Source organism: Bactrocera dorsalis, chromosome 4 (genome assembly GCF_023373825.1).
Source record: "Bactrocera dorsalis isolate Fly_Bdor chromosome 4, ASM2337382v1, whole genome shotgun sequence".
NCBI classification, from domain to species: domain Eukaryota; kingdom Metazoa; phylum Arthropoda; class Insecta; order Diptera; family Tephritidae; genus Bactrocera; species Bactrocera dorsalis.
The window spans coordinates 58,974,245-58,993,713 of NC_064306.1; the positions used below are offsets into that span (position 1 = coordinate 58,974,245).

Sequence of the window (19,469 nt, forward strand, 5' to 3'; positions counted from 1 at the left end):
CTATGTCTTCTATGCACAGTCTATGTACCAGCGCTTGTAACACCTTTCCATAGAGTTAGCGCCAACGCTTGACATTTTCCCACGACACTGTCGTGCATCGAGCGTTACTGAGAGCCTTTGCATCCCTACAACACCCAAACACCTTAGCACTCCTTTTTTGCCTCAAAATAAAAGCAACGCCTACCTCCCGGGCTGCGCCGCTGTCACTGACGCTCTATTTGCGATGAAGCCAATTTGTACGCTGAATTGACTGTTTGCCGCGCATTCATTCTCACCTCTCCCACAACCAACAGCAGGCGCTGGCACGCCTGGCCTGGATATCGTGTCTTCAACCAGCCTTGGCCAGCATTGCCAAATTACCTTGATGCCACGAGCCACAGGCAAATGACTCTTCACATCCTGCGAAGGCAACGAAACTTCAAAAGCACAAAGACCCGCACTTATGCCTTCCTGTACTTGTGCGTATGAGTGTATACAGGTACAGATATGCATGTGTGTGTGAGTGCAATTTCTGCAGGTATTTGCGGTTAACTGACAACGGCGCTGGCGGGCGACGCGAGAGGGGAAGCAAAAATTTATCGCCTCAATGAAGCGCCACGGCTGCCCGGCCTGTTTTTCTCCATTTTCAGCAGACTCGAATTGCCTGATCCGAGAGGCATGCCCGACAGGCATATTACCTTTGACAAGTTTGGCAATACTTTTTTCGAAGAATTCTCACTTTGCCTTACTCTCGCCCCTTTACTTCGTTTGTGTAAGCATTAATTTTTGCTTGTAAGTCGCCACGTAGATATGGAGGAATCAGCGGACTATTTTTGTTGTTCTTCTCCATTCATTTCTTTGTATTTCACAAGCGAGATGCTGCAATGCGACGAATATTTAGCGGAAACATATTTTACTTTGCAAAAATAAACGAAATAAAATCTTCTAATCGCACCTTAAATTCCAAACATTGAGGCATTTGAAAACAAAGCTCGACAAAATTCTCATCAAATTTCGCTGACGTGTCATCAGCAATGACAATATTGCAGCTGTGTGGAAATCTTGTGAGAACTAGACGAAAGCTGTGTACAGTGGCGCATTTTAGTTCATTTTCGATACAAATTAAAAATTCAGACTATTTTGATAGAGATCTGTCTGTATATCCCTGATCAACTGAACTTATTCAAATTGAGTTTGGCTGAGTTAATTGGCACATTTGTTTATGAATGATCTTCGAAAGAAATATAGAAATTTTCATGAGACTATATTACTTGACGAAACTGATTGTTTAAGTTCAACATCTGCATAATCGAAATTAAGTCAAAATAAACTCTGATATATGCAGAACTTATTCATGCCATAGCTGGTGACACTTAAAAATCATTATCGCTCAGGGTGCCGGTTAGTCTTTATACCTTCTGTTCCCCGTGATTACTTGGCATTTCAAGCAACGTTCATTTGTGATACCACAAAATACAATAAAAATTTTAAAGAAAGTCTGAACGTATCGGCAAAACAGGCTCATGCATCTATATATCTTTAATTTTTTCCTGCAAAGAGCATATGGATGTAATGGGATATCACATTGATTACCTTACACCTCCTTTTCTAATTACAACCTCACGTACTGACCTTAAGAACATCTTTTTATAACCATGTAATTGGCGATATATCCTTTTACTTCTATTTATTCTGTTGCACCGTGTCGACCTAGAAGCTAACTGTCAACCCAGGCATGAGGATCGACAGCGGTGGCGCTTCCCGTCATCTGTCTTAAACCATATGATTGTAGACTCCACATATTGAAAAAAAAGCTCCCCAAGCGATCTTAGTATATCACAAATCTGTTGATCACTCATTTGGCTGAAGCTATATCGTCCAAGTTCATTCAAACTGATCATTGAGAAAGCTTCACAATATCAAGAATGGCTGGGTAAGGCGCCGAGTAGTGTTTCCTCAGACAATGTTACCAAGTTCCCAGTAATATATGTTTAGCAACGTCCTGTCAAAACTTCTAAAACTAAACCTAACTTAACCTTGCTGAAACAAATAGTTAGTCCCTTGCTAAGCCAGAAGCACCTGGTAGCTACTGCCTACCAACTAGTGCCCATAGAACTCAGCTCAGTTATTTACTATTCAACCGCCTGAAAGCAACCGGTCCATGCCAATCAGATGGACTTCTTGCAAGCACATCAACTATATAGCTAATGTCGAAGTAGCTCTGTAAAATAATGAGCCGAAACATTTTTTACTAGAAATTTTAAATTTTTACATCCGATAGTATAGGTTTGAGGAAAGGTACTAAAGTCTTAAAAACCATATCTTGTGGCTACCCAAGGTTTGAAAATGCTTGAAAAATCCAAAAATAGAAAAGTCGATTTTAAATAAGTACTTTTCTTCTCTTTTTGCTATCATAAACAATACAAAAAGCCAATCAGGTCCACTGGTTCAATCATTAAGGAGTCTGTTATCATTGACTCGTCCTGTAAACATGAGAAAAATAGCAGAAACCCAACTCATTTATGAAGCCTATAACTAATTTCTACTATTAATTTGCCTTGAGGACAGCACTCACTTGAGCATTTCCTGTTCGATATATTTCAAAACACTGTGTCCAGCTTGCAGAGCCCACAAGAAGCACCGCAGCTTAGCATCTATGTCAACATAAAGCATGTAACACCCGAACAAACAGCGACGGCGGCATTCCTTCGATAGCATGACATCGTCACATGTTTGGCATACTTGAACGAACTCGTAAAGATTTCGCCGTTTCTTGCCGAACTGAAGCCTACGCTGATATTTCACACTTCAAGCCGGCTGAAATGCCTTGGCGCTATTTTATTTGTCACCACAAACAGATGAATTTTCCGCACATACAAACACATACCTACATGGAAACACACACACACAGAAGGCATTAAAGGAAAGCACAAAAGAACAGCACTTAAAAAATTTGTTCGACAGTGGAGGATATCTAGCAAATTTTTTCCGCATTACGTATACCTCCATGCAAGCTGACACTCCCAAAGCTGCTGGCGTTCTTCGCTCTGATTCCTTTGCCAGCTCTGCGCTAACCGCACAGCCATATCAGTTTACATGTAAAAACGTGTAAAGGAAGTGAGGAAGAGGTGTGTAGCGGAAGACAGGCTAGGCTAGGTTAGGTGAGGCGCGCGCATCTTCTATGGTAGCGACGAGTGCCCGATGACGGATGCTTGCTCCTTGATTGTTGATGGCTGATGGCATGCCATGTCATCATCATTTTAATTTCTGGCACTCGTAAAGCTGTTGGCCGTAATTGCCAAAGTGACAATGAGGGCATAACGGCAGCAAAATCATGGCACACACAAATACATATACATACATATTTTTTTATATATATATTTATACTCTAGGAATGATGATAATGTCGCTGGCAAGCAAACGCACACATGCGCTAATACATATATGTGCCTATATAAGTATATCTGCAAAGACCTCCGTCCACTTCACCACAACCTCATGCCCTGCGAAATAGCTTTAGCTGAGCGTTTATTATTATTGTTGTTGTTGTTGTGGTCGTTGTCAGCGCTGAAGTGATGAAGTCAACAACGAAAAAATGTCATTTAGAAAAATTGCACTCGCTGGTGGCTGTGGCGTAGCCAGCGGCAAAAGTTATGATACCGATGCTAGCTGCTGAGAGAGAGAGAGAGAGAGAGTGAGAGGAGAAGCGGGGAATATGGAATGCTGGCAATCTGTGCCATAAGTGGCTAGCATTGAGTGTGAGCACGGTGAATCTTGGGAATACAAAAATATGCGCAATCAAGCGTTGTGAGGTTGCACTTTTTACACTCGACTGCACTGCCAAAGGTGGCATGTGGCATGTTGCGTGTGGCAAGCACTGGCGTGTGTGTAAGTCGCGCTCCAGCAACGCAGCTAGCCGCAGAGAGCATTGTTAATATGATATGAGAGTGGTGCTTTAGTGACTTCCGGCTGGAGTGATGACGTGTGGCATAAGTATGTGTGTGTATGTGTACAAGACTCGCGCAGTTATTTTTATATGCAAAAAAAAAAAAAATTTTTTTTCATTTCTCCCTCCGTCTCTCCCCTCTTATTCATATCACTTTTCGTTATTCCTGCATTCTCACCATGCAGCCAGCAGCACCAACACTGCTGCCACCAATTTCTGGTTTCATGCATCATTTTGGCAATGCCGTATAACTGTAAATGCCCACAATTTTGATTGAGCGCTTCATTACTGCTATTTGCACGTCTCCCATTTCCTAAATTTTTTCCACACTTTTTTTGCATTGAATTTTTCGCATTTTCAAATTATTTTTTCACATTCTTTTGTTTTTGTTGTTGCAGCGCATATTGGCAGCAATCAATTGCGCGTTGTAAAAGTGTAATTCGGTAATTTGTAATAACCGATGATTCACACAGCGGCTTTTTGTCTATATTTTTTATATTATCAGCGATTTGTTCGACATACAAATTGGCTTTGGCGCACTTTTCATGGAAATATTGAAAAAAATGACTCGCATTATTTTTAAGTAATTGCCAGCTTCCAAGTGGAGTTTGTAATAAAATTGATTGCCACACAAATGAACGGACTTGTGCGAGTTATAGAGTAGGTAATATTTAGTAGAGATAGGAGTAAAAAAAATTGGAATAATACTTAAATATTAATAATAATACAAATGTGAACAAATAGTTCCGTCATAAACAACAGATCAATTAAAAAGACACCAGCCCGAGACTTATGGTGATGGCTCTAGTAGATTTAAATTCATATGAATTTTATTTAGTACCAACCTTCAGGAGGAATGTGTGTAGAAGTTCGCGCAAGTGAGGAAAATTTTCTGATTGCCATTCTCCGGGAGTGGCCAGAATCGATTATTTTACATATGACTTAAACAGCTCACGACTTTCGGTCCTAGACCAAGTATCCTCAGGGTAACTAAAGAACATCCGTTTGATGGCGAGCTAAAGTGAGATGACGAATTATCCTCTCCACAGGATTGTACTATGGGCTTGGGATCCGCCACGTAAATAACGACTACAATGCACAAAAAAATAAATCTTGAAAAAGACCTGTGAAAATACGATCAGCACACACCACCTCTTCGTCGATTTTAACTTGACTTGGAGTTGTTAAATCGTAATAAAACCGAATTTTTGCCTCGAAGTGTGACAATGGATGAGACGGGGCTGCACCATTTCACTCCGAAGTCCAATCAACAGTCATCCGAGTACATTGCACACAATGAACCCGCTCCAAAGCATTGAAGCAGTCGATTAAGATTACAAGATTATGGCGTCTATATTTTGGTGTGCACATGGAATGATTTTTATTTAATACATCAATAAAGGAAAGGCCATCAACAGCGACTATTTCATAGCGTTATTGGATCTTTTAAGGAACAAAATTGCTTAAAAACGGTCGCATTTGAAAAAAAAGAAGGTACTGCTTCACCAAGACATTGTACCGTGCCAAATTCAGTGGAAACGCTTTCTCCAGATTTAGTCCCTAACGACTATTTTCTGTTCTTAGATCTCAAAACAATGCTCACTGGGAACAAATGTACATCGAATGAAGAGATCATGGCCGAAACTGAGGTCTGAGGTCAAAGCAAAGAATAAATCGTACTACAAAAATGGTATCGAAAAATTGGTGGGTCGCTATAATCAATATATGAACTGGAAGGGAACCATTTTGTAAAAAAAAAAAACGAGTTTTGCCAAAAATTTGCCTTTTAGTATAGTAGACCGGAGACTTTGCAATTGCCCTTTTACGAGGTATGACAATTAAGTAATGAGACTGATTCCATAAAAACCGTATATTTGAAAATGATTCTCCAAATCTGTCATCCCCTTCAAAGTAGTCCCCTTGGCAGCTAAATACACAGCGATTTCATGCTTCGTAACATTTCTAGAACGCTTCGACTGGGATGTCCTCGAGTACCCTCGTCACGACCGCCTGGATGTCCGTAATCGACTCAAAATGAGTTCCTTTGACCACCGATTTTGTTTTAGGAATCAAAAAGTCACAAAAGGTGACATGTCGGGCGAATAAGGCGTCTGTAGAAACACGGCGATCCCTTTAGAGGCCAAATACTGGGACACGCTGAGGGCGGTGTGGCACGGCGCGTTGTCGTGATGAAGGATCCAGTTACGAGCGCTGTCTGCGCGCACCCTGTTGACTCGTTTTCGCAATCTTTCGAGTACTTGGCAATAGTAAACTTGATTAACAGTTTTCCCCGGTGGAACGAATTCTTCGTGGTCGATTCCACGGCTATCAAAAAAGGCAATAATCATCGTTTTCACCTTCGACTTGCTCATGCGAGCTTTTTTCGGGCGGAAGGCGCGCGGAGACAACCATTGTGAGCTTTGGCGTTTGGTTTCCGGGTCTAAGAGCACTATCACCATACGCTCTTACAATTTTAGCCCACGTTTCCGAAGCTGTTTCGACAAATCTGCGCAAAATTTTATCGCGACGCGTTGCTCTTGATTTCGTTTTTCCATTTTCGTGACGAGCACTACAAACACACGTCTACTCAACTTGACGCAGCAGGCGAACTAAACAAGTGATGGTACATATATCAGTGGAGAGGGGAGGGATGCCGAAAAAAGAGAAAGGGGGGTCACACATACAATCAGTCTCATTACTTAATTGTCAAACCTCCTAAATGGTAACCAATGGCTTAATTTAAGTAGAACTCCTCTTGGACTTAGCAAGTGAACTCCATCTGGTATCGCAAAAGACCAAACTGGTCTATGTGTGGCATATTGGCATACCAGATTAACCTTACCTTACCCATAAAGACCTTGAAATTTTACCATTAATCACCTTTAGCTGAAATCAAAACATAGAATCGTTTTCTATATATCTATTCATCAAAAGAAATCACTTCGACTAATTCTTAGGACATTGCCGTAGAAATTTTACTTGACGCGGACACGAAATAGATTCCGTGTTCATAAAATTTTTAATTCTTACAGGCAAAAAACTGATCACATCTGCCTTCTTCTATTTAAATACATCACTTGATTTGTATATTTTTATTTTTTGTATTGTCGAACAAAAGATCTTCCTTTGAGATACCATCAAACAGACAACATAACCTTGTTTTGCTGGCTATCGACCTTCGAATTAGTTTGAGGGGTTCATAATTTTTTGGCATGATCTCTTGAGTTTTACATACTTGTTAACAACCCACTTTTCATTGCCAGTAAAATGCGCTCCAATAATGGATCACTTGTTTGATGGATAAGTCACATTCGCTAATCTGACGAGACAAATTTCGTTATGTAGGAACATGAGGAATCAATATGTCAAGCTTCGAAATTAATTCCATACGTTTCATGTGCTTGTGAACGGTCACCTTAGACAAATTTATGCTTACAGCAATCTCTCTAGTTGTTATTTTAGTTATTGCATTGACCAACGACTTTATTTTATCCACATCGGGTTCGAGTTGGTTTCCAGCATATGCACCATCCTCAAGTCCGATATTATTATTTCTTGAGAAAAACACGATCTACGAAAACAGGATACAAATTTTTTTTTTTTTGGTATTATCATACCGGCAATCTACTCTTCCAAGCATAAGTCGCGTCTAATGCACCATAAAAATTATACGTAAATGACACTGAAATTAAAAAAAAGTCAAGCGGCAGTGATTTGTAAAATTTTGCATAAAACACACCAACAACTAAACGCACATACACCTCCACACGCACCCACAAATGCGTGTATTTACATAATTATCAGTGTATATTGTCGCCGCAATAAAAGTCAAGTGCTCCACCATTGAAATGTCAGGCATTGAGGCATGCAAACGATGCAGGGCGAAAAAACGAAGATTTACAAGCAATAATACACCAACACATAGATATATTTAAATTACTTGAATGTCAAATAATTTCATTACGAGCGCGCGGGATGAGACACACCACCATCAAGCGTCGCCGTAGTCATCGTCGGTGGTGAAGGTGGGGAAGGAGGGTGCGCATTGTCACAGTTGGAATTACAAATTAAAAGAAACCGAGCAGAGTGAGCGCTGCAGAAGCGTGGTTGGGGGCTGCAAGGCCAGGCACAGCTGAAAAGATGCCATCAATGGGCCACTTCAAACTCAAACCGAGCAAACGCAGCGCGCAACACCCCTCAGCAGCGCTTCAGAACGCGGCCCGCAGCCAATAGCGAGCAATATTAACCAGCTAAGTGCCTGTGTGCGTTTATGTGTGTGGGTGTGTGTGCTAAGGGGTGCTGAGGGGGGCCGCTACAATGGCTCAAGCGCGCGTGCAAAGTATTGTGTGCTTTCAGGCGCACTAACGTCAAACACAAGAACAAAAACAACCACAGCAGCAACGTCTACGGCGACGGGGGCCGGCAAATGTTGAGCAAGTATTTTGCGTAATTTTTACATTAAGTGCAATTCAAGCGAATGTTGCAATTGAATCGCTGTTGAATATGCAAATGAATTGAATGGAAATCCTCGCAGCGAGCCAACGAAGCAAACAAGCATTTCTGATGTATTATGAGCATGCCACTGCTAGCTGGCGCACCGGTGAAGGAGGCGGTGTGGTGGAAGAAAGCAAAAAAATGCTTGTTGAATAAAATCAAGCAACAACGCAAACAACCGTCTGAACGACTTCCAGCAATGTGCGTAGAAAAAATGTCTATGAATTACAAGCAAACACTAGCACATCAACGTACGCATTTATGTATGTGTGTATGTGTACATTCATGTATATTGGGGCATGCGCTCGTACCTTTGCATTTTAATGTCACACTTTAATTTAAATTAATAGCCAAACACAGTCTAGTTTAATGATGTTGAAGCAGCTGCAGCTAAAACAATAACAACAACAGCAAAAAAAATTATCATAGACGCTCTTCATTTCGTATCATTTGCTTGCCGCTGGGCGCTGTGCGTTGTCGCGCTGAGGCGGTCATTCGCCCGAGGCGACATCCGAACAAAGTGAATAAATAGACTACTGCCAAACGGAATGCAAAACGAAGAGTGAAGTAGAAATTTGTATGAAGTATTAGTGAGAGGTTGCCACTTATTTTACAACGTCTGTGGGATGAATTCATATAAATTAATAAATTTCGATATTTGTATACCCTGAATAGGATGGATAAGCCAGCCAACGGAAGACCTGTGAAGACGAATACCGTTCAAATCGTGGAAAACATCGTGTTAGACCGGCATGTGGCATCTCGTGACATCGCCCAGAAGATGGGAGTTAGTCACCGAACCATTTGAAACCATCTTCAGAAGACTGGATACACAAAAAAGCTTGATGTTTGGGTGCCGCATGATTTGACGCAAAAAAAAACTTCTGAACCAAAACGACGCCTGCGATATGCTGTTGAAACGGAACGAACTCGACCTATTTTTGAAGCGGATGATGACGAAAAATTGATCACATACGACTATATCAAGCGAAAACGGTCGTGTTCGAAGGCTGGTGATTCGTCCCAAACAGTGGCCAAGCCGGGATTGACGGCCAGGAAGATTTTGCTGTGTGTTTGGTGGCATTGAAAGGGAATCCTGCACTATGTGCTGCTCCCATATGACCAGAGGCTTAATTCTACCATCTACTGCGAACAACTGGAGCGCTTGAAGCAGGTGATCGACCAGAAATGCCCAGAATTGGCCAACAGAAAGGGTATAGTGTTCCACCAAGACAACGCCAGACCACACACTTCGTTGATGACTCGTTAGAAACTACGGTAGCTCGAATGGGAGGTTTTATCGCATCCACCATATAGCCCGGACATAACGCCAAGTGATTACCACCTGTTCCTGTCCATGGCGAACGCCCTTTTTGGTGTAAAGTTGAACTCAAAAGAAGCTTGTGAAAAGTAGCTGTCCCAGTTCTTCGCAAATAAGGAGGGGGCTTCTACGAGGGGGTATTCTGCAGTTGTCGTCTAGATGGAAACAGATTAACGAACGAAACGGCGCATATTTGAACTAAATTCGATCACTTTAACACTTTTTATAAAGCGTTGAATAAAGAGCAATAAATGCAGGGAGATATTTGACAACCTAATATATAAATGGCCACCATGACCAGCTGAGTCCATATAGTCTGACCATCCGTTGTTTCGCCTCTATATAAATCAAAAGTCCCTCAGTTTTTGAGATGTCAAACAGGAACTCCATTTCTCTCCAATAAGCTGTTCATTTGTTGGAATCGTCGTTATCAAACCACTAAAACATCCAGCTGTCACACAAACTGAATAATCGGCACTCATTTAACGAGATACCTTTATAAAATAGAGCATAGGCTACTTCCTTAGGCAATGGTGTAATCTCCGTAGAAATTGTTCAGACCGTACTTGCGTGTTGTGCGTGTTTTTGAAATCGGTTGGCTAGATTTCTCGAGAACTACTCAACCATCATTGAGATACAAGTTAACACCTCAAAGAATAAGCCTATGAAAGCAATACAAGTATAAAAGATTTTTAATTCAAATTCAACCAGTGTGGCAACCATAAGCGACATATACATCACGATATTCCTTTTTATAAGCGTTTGATTTTTCACACATTCCTCACTAGTGTGTGAACTGTCAGCCATACACTTGCTTTTGTATTGAGGCAACTGACCTGTCACAGCATGCACGCATACTATTTATATTATTTGTTGCATACACAAATGCGCACACAAAACCAATTGCTATGCAAAGCCCGTGGCAGCTTCGTGTTGCATTAAGCGACAAATGAATGCAACAAATGGCCAAGCGACAAAGTGTTAAAACAAACGCTGCGGGATATGATCAAGCACACATACATAACTATAAACAAATATATTTATTCTTTATATACATATGTAAGTATGTATGGTAGTACAAATATATAAAAATTGGAGAGCATACCCAGCGTAAAATAGCTAAGAGAAATATTGAATATTTTCATATTAATTATATTACTTACATATGTATATGTATATGTCATTTTTCGTCACCGATCATAATTTTTAAATTACTATAAATAGCAGAATTTTCCCCTAAAAGCAATAGAAACGCTCTGGAATTGCTTAAATATTTCTTACATACATAACCTCAAAAGATACAAGACTGAATATTGTCTGGACTACGAAGAGTTGAACAGATAGCTGAAATGAGTTGGGATTCAATAGAAAAAGTCATAAATACCAGGTTCTGCAATATATTGTATTAGTTCGACAGATTCCAACTCATTGGAAACCTTTTAAGCCTTCCTTAGTAATGTTTAAACATTCCTTTAGGGTACCTTAAATTAATAGAAATAGAAACTCACACATCTAAAAGCAAACAGCGTTAGTAATTTAATTGGACGTGTCTGCTGGGGTATGGGAATAGGCGTATGCATGCAATATTTGTTGCATACTTTTGGCGGCTAAGCAAATATGTGGAAATAAAACGACGGAAAAAGTGCAGAGAAGCTATTTTTGTATGTTTATTCTTGTTTCTATTTATTAAAAATATGTCAGCTTTAGAAATAGTTGAAAAGAACATGCTGGTGTCTGTTGGAAAATTAATTTCTGAATTGAATCAAAAAGTGTGCGGAGACTGCAAATATAATTGAGGTTAAATCTGAAAGAATTATTTTTTTCAATTTAAAACAAAAATTATTTATATTAACATTACTAAAAAATACTCTTATTTAAAAAACAAATCTTGTTAAAAGGTATCACCTTTCTACATCTTCTTGAAACCACTCTATATCTATACTTCATTGTGCGAGTTTGTCATACAAAGATCGGTAAAAGAAAAATATGGCTTCGCTGGTGAAACTAAGTTCAATAATGCAAGGGAAACATTTATAGAAAGTTCATGATAACTGAAATCCAATACATAAACTAGTAAATCTTTTGAAAATATTAAGTATGGAGTATCAATTTCAGTTTGGGGAACAAGAAAAAATTACACGCAGCCAACTCTGGTGAATACGGTGGTTGATCGATGGTATTTATTGCATTTTTGGACCAAAGAAACTTGTTTTTGGTACTCTTTCTGATAAAAATTCAGCTTTATCGGGACGAGTCGAGCAAGAACGCGTTTCATACCCAAAATATCCACCAAAATCATTCGGCACGCGCGAGATGTCGAGCTCTCTGGCACTTGTCTGACTATTTTCAAGCACCACTTTTCCTTCACTTTTTTAATAATTTCATCAGTTGAAGAGGTCAAAAGTCGTCCAGAACGAGAAATGACTTCAACGATCTCCCAACCGACTTTGAAGGCTTTGTACTACATAAGCAGCTGCTATAAAAAAACTAGTTTGCATATCGCGCTCAGATTCAGCACAGTAGTGAGTTAAGTATTCTTACCGGCTTAGCAAAATATATATTTTTATACCCTGAACAGGGTATATTAAGTTTGTCACGAAGTTTTTAACACCCGGAAGGAAGGGTCAAAGACCCTATAAAGTATATACTTATATAAATGAATAGTTTGATCATTAAGTCTTCCCTTAAATTCGATTCCATTTTCCTTCCACTGCAATTCAATACATTTACATTCCCTCACATCTACAACCTCCCTCTTAGCTTACCAAACCCAGTGATGATCATTTAAATCACCTCCTTCACAATGCGAATTAAGCATCTGCACTACTTGCACCAACAACTAACAAAGCAAAAACAATGGAAGTGCAATTGTAGTAGCATTAATTACCTGACAAATTCTCCACTGTGGCATCTCTGTAGCTTGTCTTTTCCATTAGCTTGAGTGCCTGGCCGCATTGTTTGCGTCTTGTCGGATATTCACTCTTCGATAATTCGTGGCGCACACCGGAATTGCAAATTAAAACCACCAAATCCTCAGAGCCGCCAAGAAATGGTATTTGGAATGTTTCCAGTGAGCTGCAAAGACAAGCAGAGTTTATAATAGAAGCAACGACAACAATTAGTGCCAAACTCATGCATATTCTTTTAAGCAAAGAGACACTAATGCAGTAGAGCAGCAATGTACACCAGCGAACAAAGCAAAAAAAAATATACATATCTGACGAAAATAAATATTTATGGAAGGAGGTATATGAGACACCTCTTAGTAGGGAAAATTAATAAAAGGACTTTGTTTACAGCTTCATATTTAGAGAGTTGGAGAGGGAATAGTCTAATTCACCATGCCATATCTGTCTTTACATTGAGTGAGTCAATCTACCCCGGTAAATTTTGAATTTTAGCCTCTGTCTTAGCTTATACAGCGCCTTAGATATGTGATTACGTACCTTTAAAAGATATTTTCAGAATAGCTGGTTATTTAACCGTTTATTATTGTTGACTTAAATATCCACATGAAGTCATAAGATCGAATAAAGAACTGAAGTATGCTCTCGAATAAAAAAAATCTTTTAAAATAAGAACAAATATAAAAAAAAAATTTCCTCTTAGAAAAGAATTAAGAATTGGTTTTGCTTAAGGGGGGAGTAGGAGTTTCAAGGTAAAAAAAAGACTTTTTTTATGAATTTATTTCTCAAATCTGGATTGAGTAATTTGATTCGGACCTTTTGTACATTATAGAGCACACTTCTATCAATGTAAGGTAATTTTTAATGCAGAAATATTGAGGCATAAGCCGGTAACAGTGCTTCCCCCAGAACGTCTTGAGAAAAAAACACTTTGCGATGTTCACCATAACTCGGCTGGAAATTATCCAAAAATAAAAATTAAGAAAAATTAGTTAAACTATATAATATATAATCAAATCTTCCCCCCAACATTCTCTGATAATTTTTTTTTTGCATTCAAAAATTTTTGGCGGCCATCTAAAGTGTAAACTGTTATTTTCCACTGAAAATTCCGCCATTTTGTGGATGGAAAACACCCTTAATGAAAAAAAAAATTATTTAATAAACGATGGGGGCGGTATTTTATATGTTAAAAATGTGTTTAAAGTTTGAAATTAATCGAACAAATAGTTTTGAAATAAAAGTGAACAAGGACTTTGAAAAAGTAGTTTTGAGAAAAACGCGTCGGCAGCTGCACTTCTATCCCGACAGCCCTCAGCTGTCAGAGTTAGAGCGTTAAAAGCCAGGAGACTAATAAGACAATAACTGTAAGAATATTACCTCCATCGACTTAAAATTTTAAGGACATATTCTTGAAATGTTAAACAATAAGATAAGACAACAAAAAATCGATTTTTCGAAAGTGAAAAACCCTACACCACACCCCAGAAGCCCCAACAAGTACTTAAGCTACCATGCAATAGCTGACGAATTAGTCTACATACTACCGCTCCATCTATTCACCCGATTAGCCTACTCTGCAACTGGAGATCTACTTAACAGACCGAAAGAAAATGTATTCTTGAAACGAATTAAAGGAATTAGAGAAGTTTGGGTATACTGCGTCAAGTATTGTATGTTGGGGAAATAAATCTCAATTTTTCAAAAATTTTTGTTTTTCTTCAACAGGCTAAGTATAGGACTGCTCTCGCTTGTAGTAGATCATGTATTAAATCGTTGAGGTGATCAATATTCCAGGAAGCATTTTTTCCGACTAGACGGTATTCGAAAGCTTTTCAATCCTTTAAGAACTTCAGCCACTTTCGAATAGTATATAGAGAATATTGATGATTTTAAGTATCAAAGGCTACAGATATGTGATTAGCTTACCTAGTATTCATAAAACAGTGTTCTTCGGTAACGATCTTGAAATCAACAATACCATACCATCAACCCCACATTTCGCCCCTAGGAACATCAACCTCTACTACGTCGTCGACATCACACAATACGTTGGTCATCAACACCTTCACCGACTCCCTTCCAGTGAATTGCGTACTCGGAGTCAAACCACCAGCCATTGCAAACGAAGAGCTCGAGTTGCTGCGAGAAACGAGAGTGACCCTCGCGCAGCTTCGTTCTCAAGAATATAGCAGAAGAAACTCCTACTTATCCAGAATATACTCCGACATATCCAATATATGTCCTGCGTCCAATTAGTCTCCACATTACACTAGTCACCTCTTTGCATGCCCCACCAATACCACTCATCTGACACCCATCTCCCTTTGGTAACACTTCGTCGTAACAGCACGCTTCTTGGGACTTCCGTTGGATGAAGTAGACGACAACTTAGCTAATCCTTACCATCATAACGGGAACTAGGTACCCACTATAACAACAAAATCGACCCACATTGGTTTTAGGTTCATTTTTTTTACCTGACACGAATGCTGTCGGCTCGGTTTCAGTTACCAACCGACTGTTGTGCGAAGTAGACTTTAAAGAAATATGTATTAACCAAATACTTTCCTCGTAAGTGATTATTTGTTCAAGCTTCTGATAGCTGTCAAAATAGTTTGTTATTTAAATGATAATATTTGATAAAAAAAACAGAGGAATGGTTCTACGTTTTTACTTCGGAAGAATTCTAAGGTGGGGACCTAAGATTTTAAAGAAGTAAATGGTAATAGGTAATAAACTAGGTAATAAACTAAAGTTCACTTTCAAGCATATCTAAATTTGATTGGCAATTACTTTATTACATGTTTTTGAATTTATTCCTAAATTTTCTTCTATAAACTTGCCTTCTTTAAATTAAGTAATTTAATCAAAACATTCTTTCCAAAGAATGTGTGATTGGAAAGAGTACTCTACTAATGCCGGTTGTTTATCAAACCCACCAAGCTTATAAATAACTGTTACTTATGTATATACTAACATATCTATACATATGCTTCGTTAGCCCCTAGTAATTTCAGTCACTATTCTAACACTTAATTAGTTAATATATACTCTCGCATATTCAACACTACCAGCAAGCCAATCCTGCTACCTACACATACATATACAAGTATATGTATATCTTCATGCATGTGGTCGCTTGAGGCATAAATTAGCCAGTCATTGTGGCTATTTTTGTTCGGTTGAAGAAAGAAATCCGAGACCTGAAAACGACAACAAAAAAGCAAAAGCAATTAGGTTCAAGCAAAAAGCAAAAACAAAGTTCGGTAGGTGATGCAGATTGTTTTTGCCAGCAATTCAGCAAATAGTTTTAGCAAAGCAATGACATATTCCCCCACTTAACACACACATCCTCACACGCTGCACCTGCATATGGTTGGCAAACACAGGCGAGTAGAAAGCTTATAACTGCACCGTAATGTATGGATCCACACATGTACCTGTATGTATATATTTCCTGGTGACTACCTATGTTCAGTACACGTTTGTAGGGTTTTCAATTACGACAACAAAATCTCTATTTTCAGCCAGATGTCGATGGCCATACATACATTTAACTGTACAATATATGTATATATGTGTCTACACAATTCCTCCTGTACTCGCACTTGGCCATTGTCCATGCAATGTGGCTTCCGTCTGCCGGATTTTAAGCATTGAAGCGCACAAAAACGACGACCACAAAAACCACTTGGGCCACTGTCAGCTTCAGGTAGTCGCCAGAGGAGCAAAAAACAATGCATGTGAAATAAATAGGTGACAAAAAATTAGATAGCGGAAGTAGTGCTTTGCAATGGCAGTCAGCAGTTGCACAGAGGAAGGAGCCGGAAGTGTTGCCAGAGCTGGCCGTAAGGAATGAATTACATTGAAAAAGCTGTAAATGAAGTTAGTTAAGCGCATATGTTGGCTGAAATTCGAACGAAAATGGAAATGAAAGAGTGGAAATAAAGGTAGACGCTACAAATGGTGAGCGGGTGTGGGAGAAAATGAGTTGTGGAGGAGCTGTAATCACTTGTGCAGCTCACATGTGTGGTGCGCTGAGACCGGTATCAGCTGTTGTGGCAACAAGCTGCGTATATTTTATTGAGAATGCAAAGCCTTTTGAGTGGAAAACTGTGTTACGCAAAGCATTTATGCACTGGTATATATCTATTTGGGATCGTATATATTGTATGTACTTAGAGTTTTAGTAGCTAAGAAAATGTTTGAAAATAATTGAGAAAATATAACACAGATCACAGTCAATTGAGTAGGATCGATCTTTTAGTTAGGTCTCAATATACATTGTTGAAACTGGATAACTTATTGGTATGACTTTGACTTATAGTTAATATTATTATAGACGAATTAACTCCGCCAGGGGCTCTTAATTTTATTAAGCTATCACACATATTGATTGTTCTATAAGGTATATTGATTCAAGATAGAACCCACTGTAACACTAATCGAAAATAACTTAAAAGGTTTAAAGCAGATAGCTTCCCAAGAAACGAACCAGAGCAATTTGTATAGTGGTCAGATTAAGACAATGTATTAGTTCATACACTCTTTTAAATAGAAAAATGTCATATTCAACAAGAATCACTTGATGTTCATTATTCCAAGTGCTTCGTTGGTATTCCTTAATACACTTAAGTTAAATGAGTTGATAGGCGAGAATGCTCCCTACAGTCGAACCTATGTAACTGCAACGGACCCGGACTTTTTCCGGCAAAGACTGACAACTCCTCAACTTTTGTACAAATTACTTAAATAATGTTTTCTACCACAACAACAACAGGCAGGATAAAACAATGAGTTAAGCCTCATCCCACTCTACCTGAGAAAAACTGACACACCCTAACATATCACGCTACAACTCACCACACTCGAGAAGAACAACACAATCAAAAACTGAGAAGAACATGCACAAAGGCATCACATATACGGACAGCAGCAACAACAAAAAACTGGATCATCTCATTCAACTTCACTTTCGCTCTTTTACTTTGATCGACATCAACTGGAGTCTTCCTCTTTTTATGTTAAAACTAGTCAAGACTTATATTATCTATCATCGGTTCCGAAGGGAACTGATTCAAAAATCGCCTAGCTCTCAGAAAAATAAAATTTTAAATAATTCATCTATTATAAATAATAAACAAATACTGTCTTGATAGTATTACAACTGAACTACACATTAAATATAAGAATGTGATTGGTATGACCATTCTTCAGTCCCTACACAATAACTTATCTTTTATGATGTAACAAACGACCTAAGAGGGAACTCTCTAAACATACAAAATGTTGAAGAGTGAACTTGGATTAATCTTATCTAAAGTTAGTATGAACTGCAACTAGTTGCTAGTGTAAACCCAACTAGTGAGCTCCTCTATCTTTCTCTTTTTCGTACAATCCATTGATATTTCCTAGGTGTTGAGAAGAGCCAAATTTTGATCAGAAATACACTAGTTTTAAACTAGTTCCAGTCAATTGATATCCACAGGAGCTATTTTACTTGAGAATATCCATTTTTTTAATAAAAACTAAATCTGCTCTATTTCAGTTTCCGTACTAGTTAACAACTGGTTTGTTTTTCCAGGCTAATTTGATATTTCGATGCTGTGTCAGATTAGAGCACGCGTGTATAATTCAAAACTCACATACAAATCTGTATGTATGCCAATTTGATACATTTATTAAATATTACATGAATATTCAATTGCATGTCCATTGTTGCTGGCAAATTTTAGTGAGAATTGCTTAAAGTACATTAGTTTGAAAGCTTGGAGTCGAGTGAGTTTTGTTAAGCAAATATGAATTAAAATGACTCAAAAATTTTTGGGAATATGCAAATGTACAAGTATGGCTTTTTCAGAGAGCAGCAGAAGTAACTTGAAAAAACTTTAGTGGAATCCTGGCAACTTTGGGGGAATAGGTGTGTATGGAATTTTTTTATACAGAAATGTTTTACTAATGTTTATATCGGGTACTTGGACCAATTTTACTCAGTTGGTAATAAAAAATATACATAAATCTGTTAAGCTATCGTACATATGGAAAGATATTTGCAATACAAAGTCAACAGGAAGTTTGAAAATCCCAATATTAGGTATATGGCAACTAGAGCAATTATTGACCAGATTATATCTATTTTTGGCAATAAGACCTATCATTATTGAGGAAAGATGTCAATTAAACTTCACAAAAATATGTAACAGATTGAACAATGTTCTTTATAAAAGCTCAGCTCTAGGCAATGTTGTCCACATATTCGGTCTCAAACCGTTTGGAAATTTACGATCCGACTTCGACCACTTTTGGGTATTAGATCACCTTGAAATTTTCGAATGAAATTTAAAAGTATATGGGAAATAGGCGTAGGACGATTTTGTGAAAAATGAACGATGAGTATGGCACGACCCACTTTTCGGCGAAATCAAATATCTCAAAAATGGTGGAAAACAGACTACAACCACGTCGACTTCTCATATATATTTTTTATATTCCACTTTGCACGAATAATGGCTTTAGTATATGCCACCTTATAACCGGAAGTTGTTCAAATCCAATAAAAACTGTTTAACTTGTAGGTACCGAATGTTTGGTCCCCAATACCTATAGTTGACTTTTGACCGAAAATATCGGTCAATGTGTGAGATATATGTATAATTGAAATTTATGAAGTATGATAAAAGTGGTTATGCCTTATATTTTAGGTTAATATAGGTAGGCTTATATGCCACTTATAGACCAGTTTTGCCCCATAGTGATGCCAGATGTAATGCCGTTTCTTAATTCATTAAATGTAGTCATCCTTCTTCGATGCGAAATTCCC

At 38.4% G+C, this 19,469-nt stretch overlaps 2 protein-coding genes across 2 annotated transcripts in view; both read right to left on the reverse strand.

The window, feature by feature from the left end:
* LOC105225696 (furin-like protease 2) overlaps positions 1–19,469 on the reverse strand; it is a 725,052-nt gene that overhangs the window by 578,426 nt on the left and 127,157 nt on the right. The gene's annotated exons all lie outside the window — the stretch shown is intronic.
* The window catches only part of LOC105222516 (galactokinase), a 49,747-nt gene that overhangs the window by 20,252 nt on the left and 10,026 nt on the right, over positions 1–19,469 (reverse strand). The window contains exon 5 of the mRNA XM_049455580.1: positions 12,628–12,815. Coding sequence (XP_049311537.1) covers positions 12,628–12,815 — 188 coding nt within the window. The remainder of the gene's footprint in view (positions 1–12,627; positions 12,816–19,469) is intronic.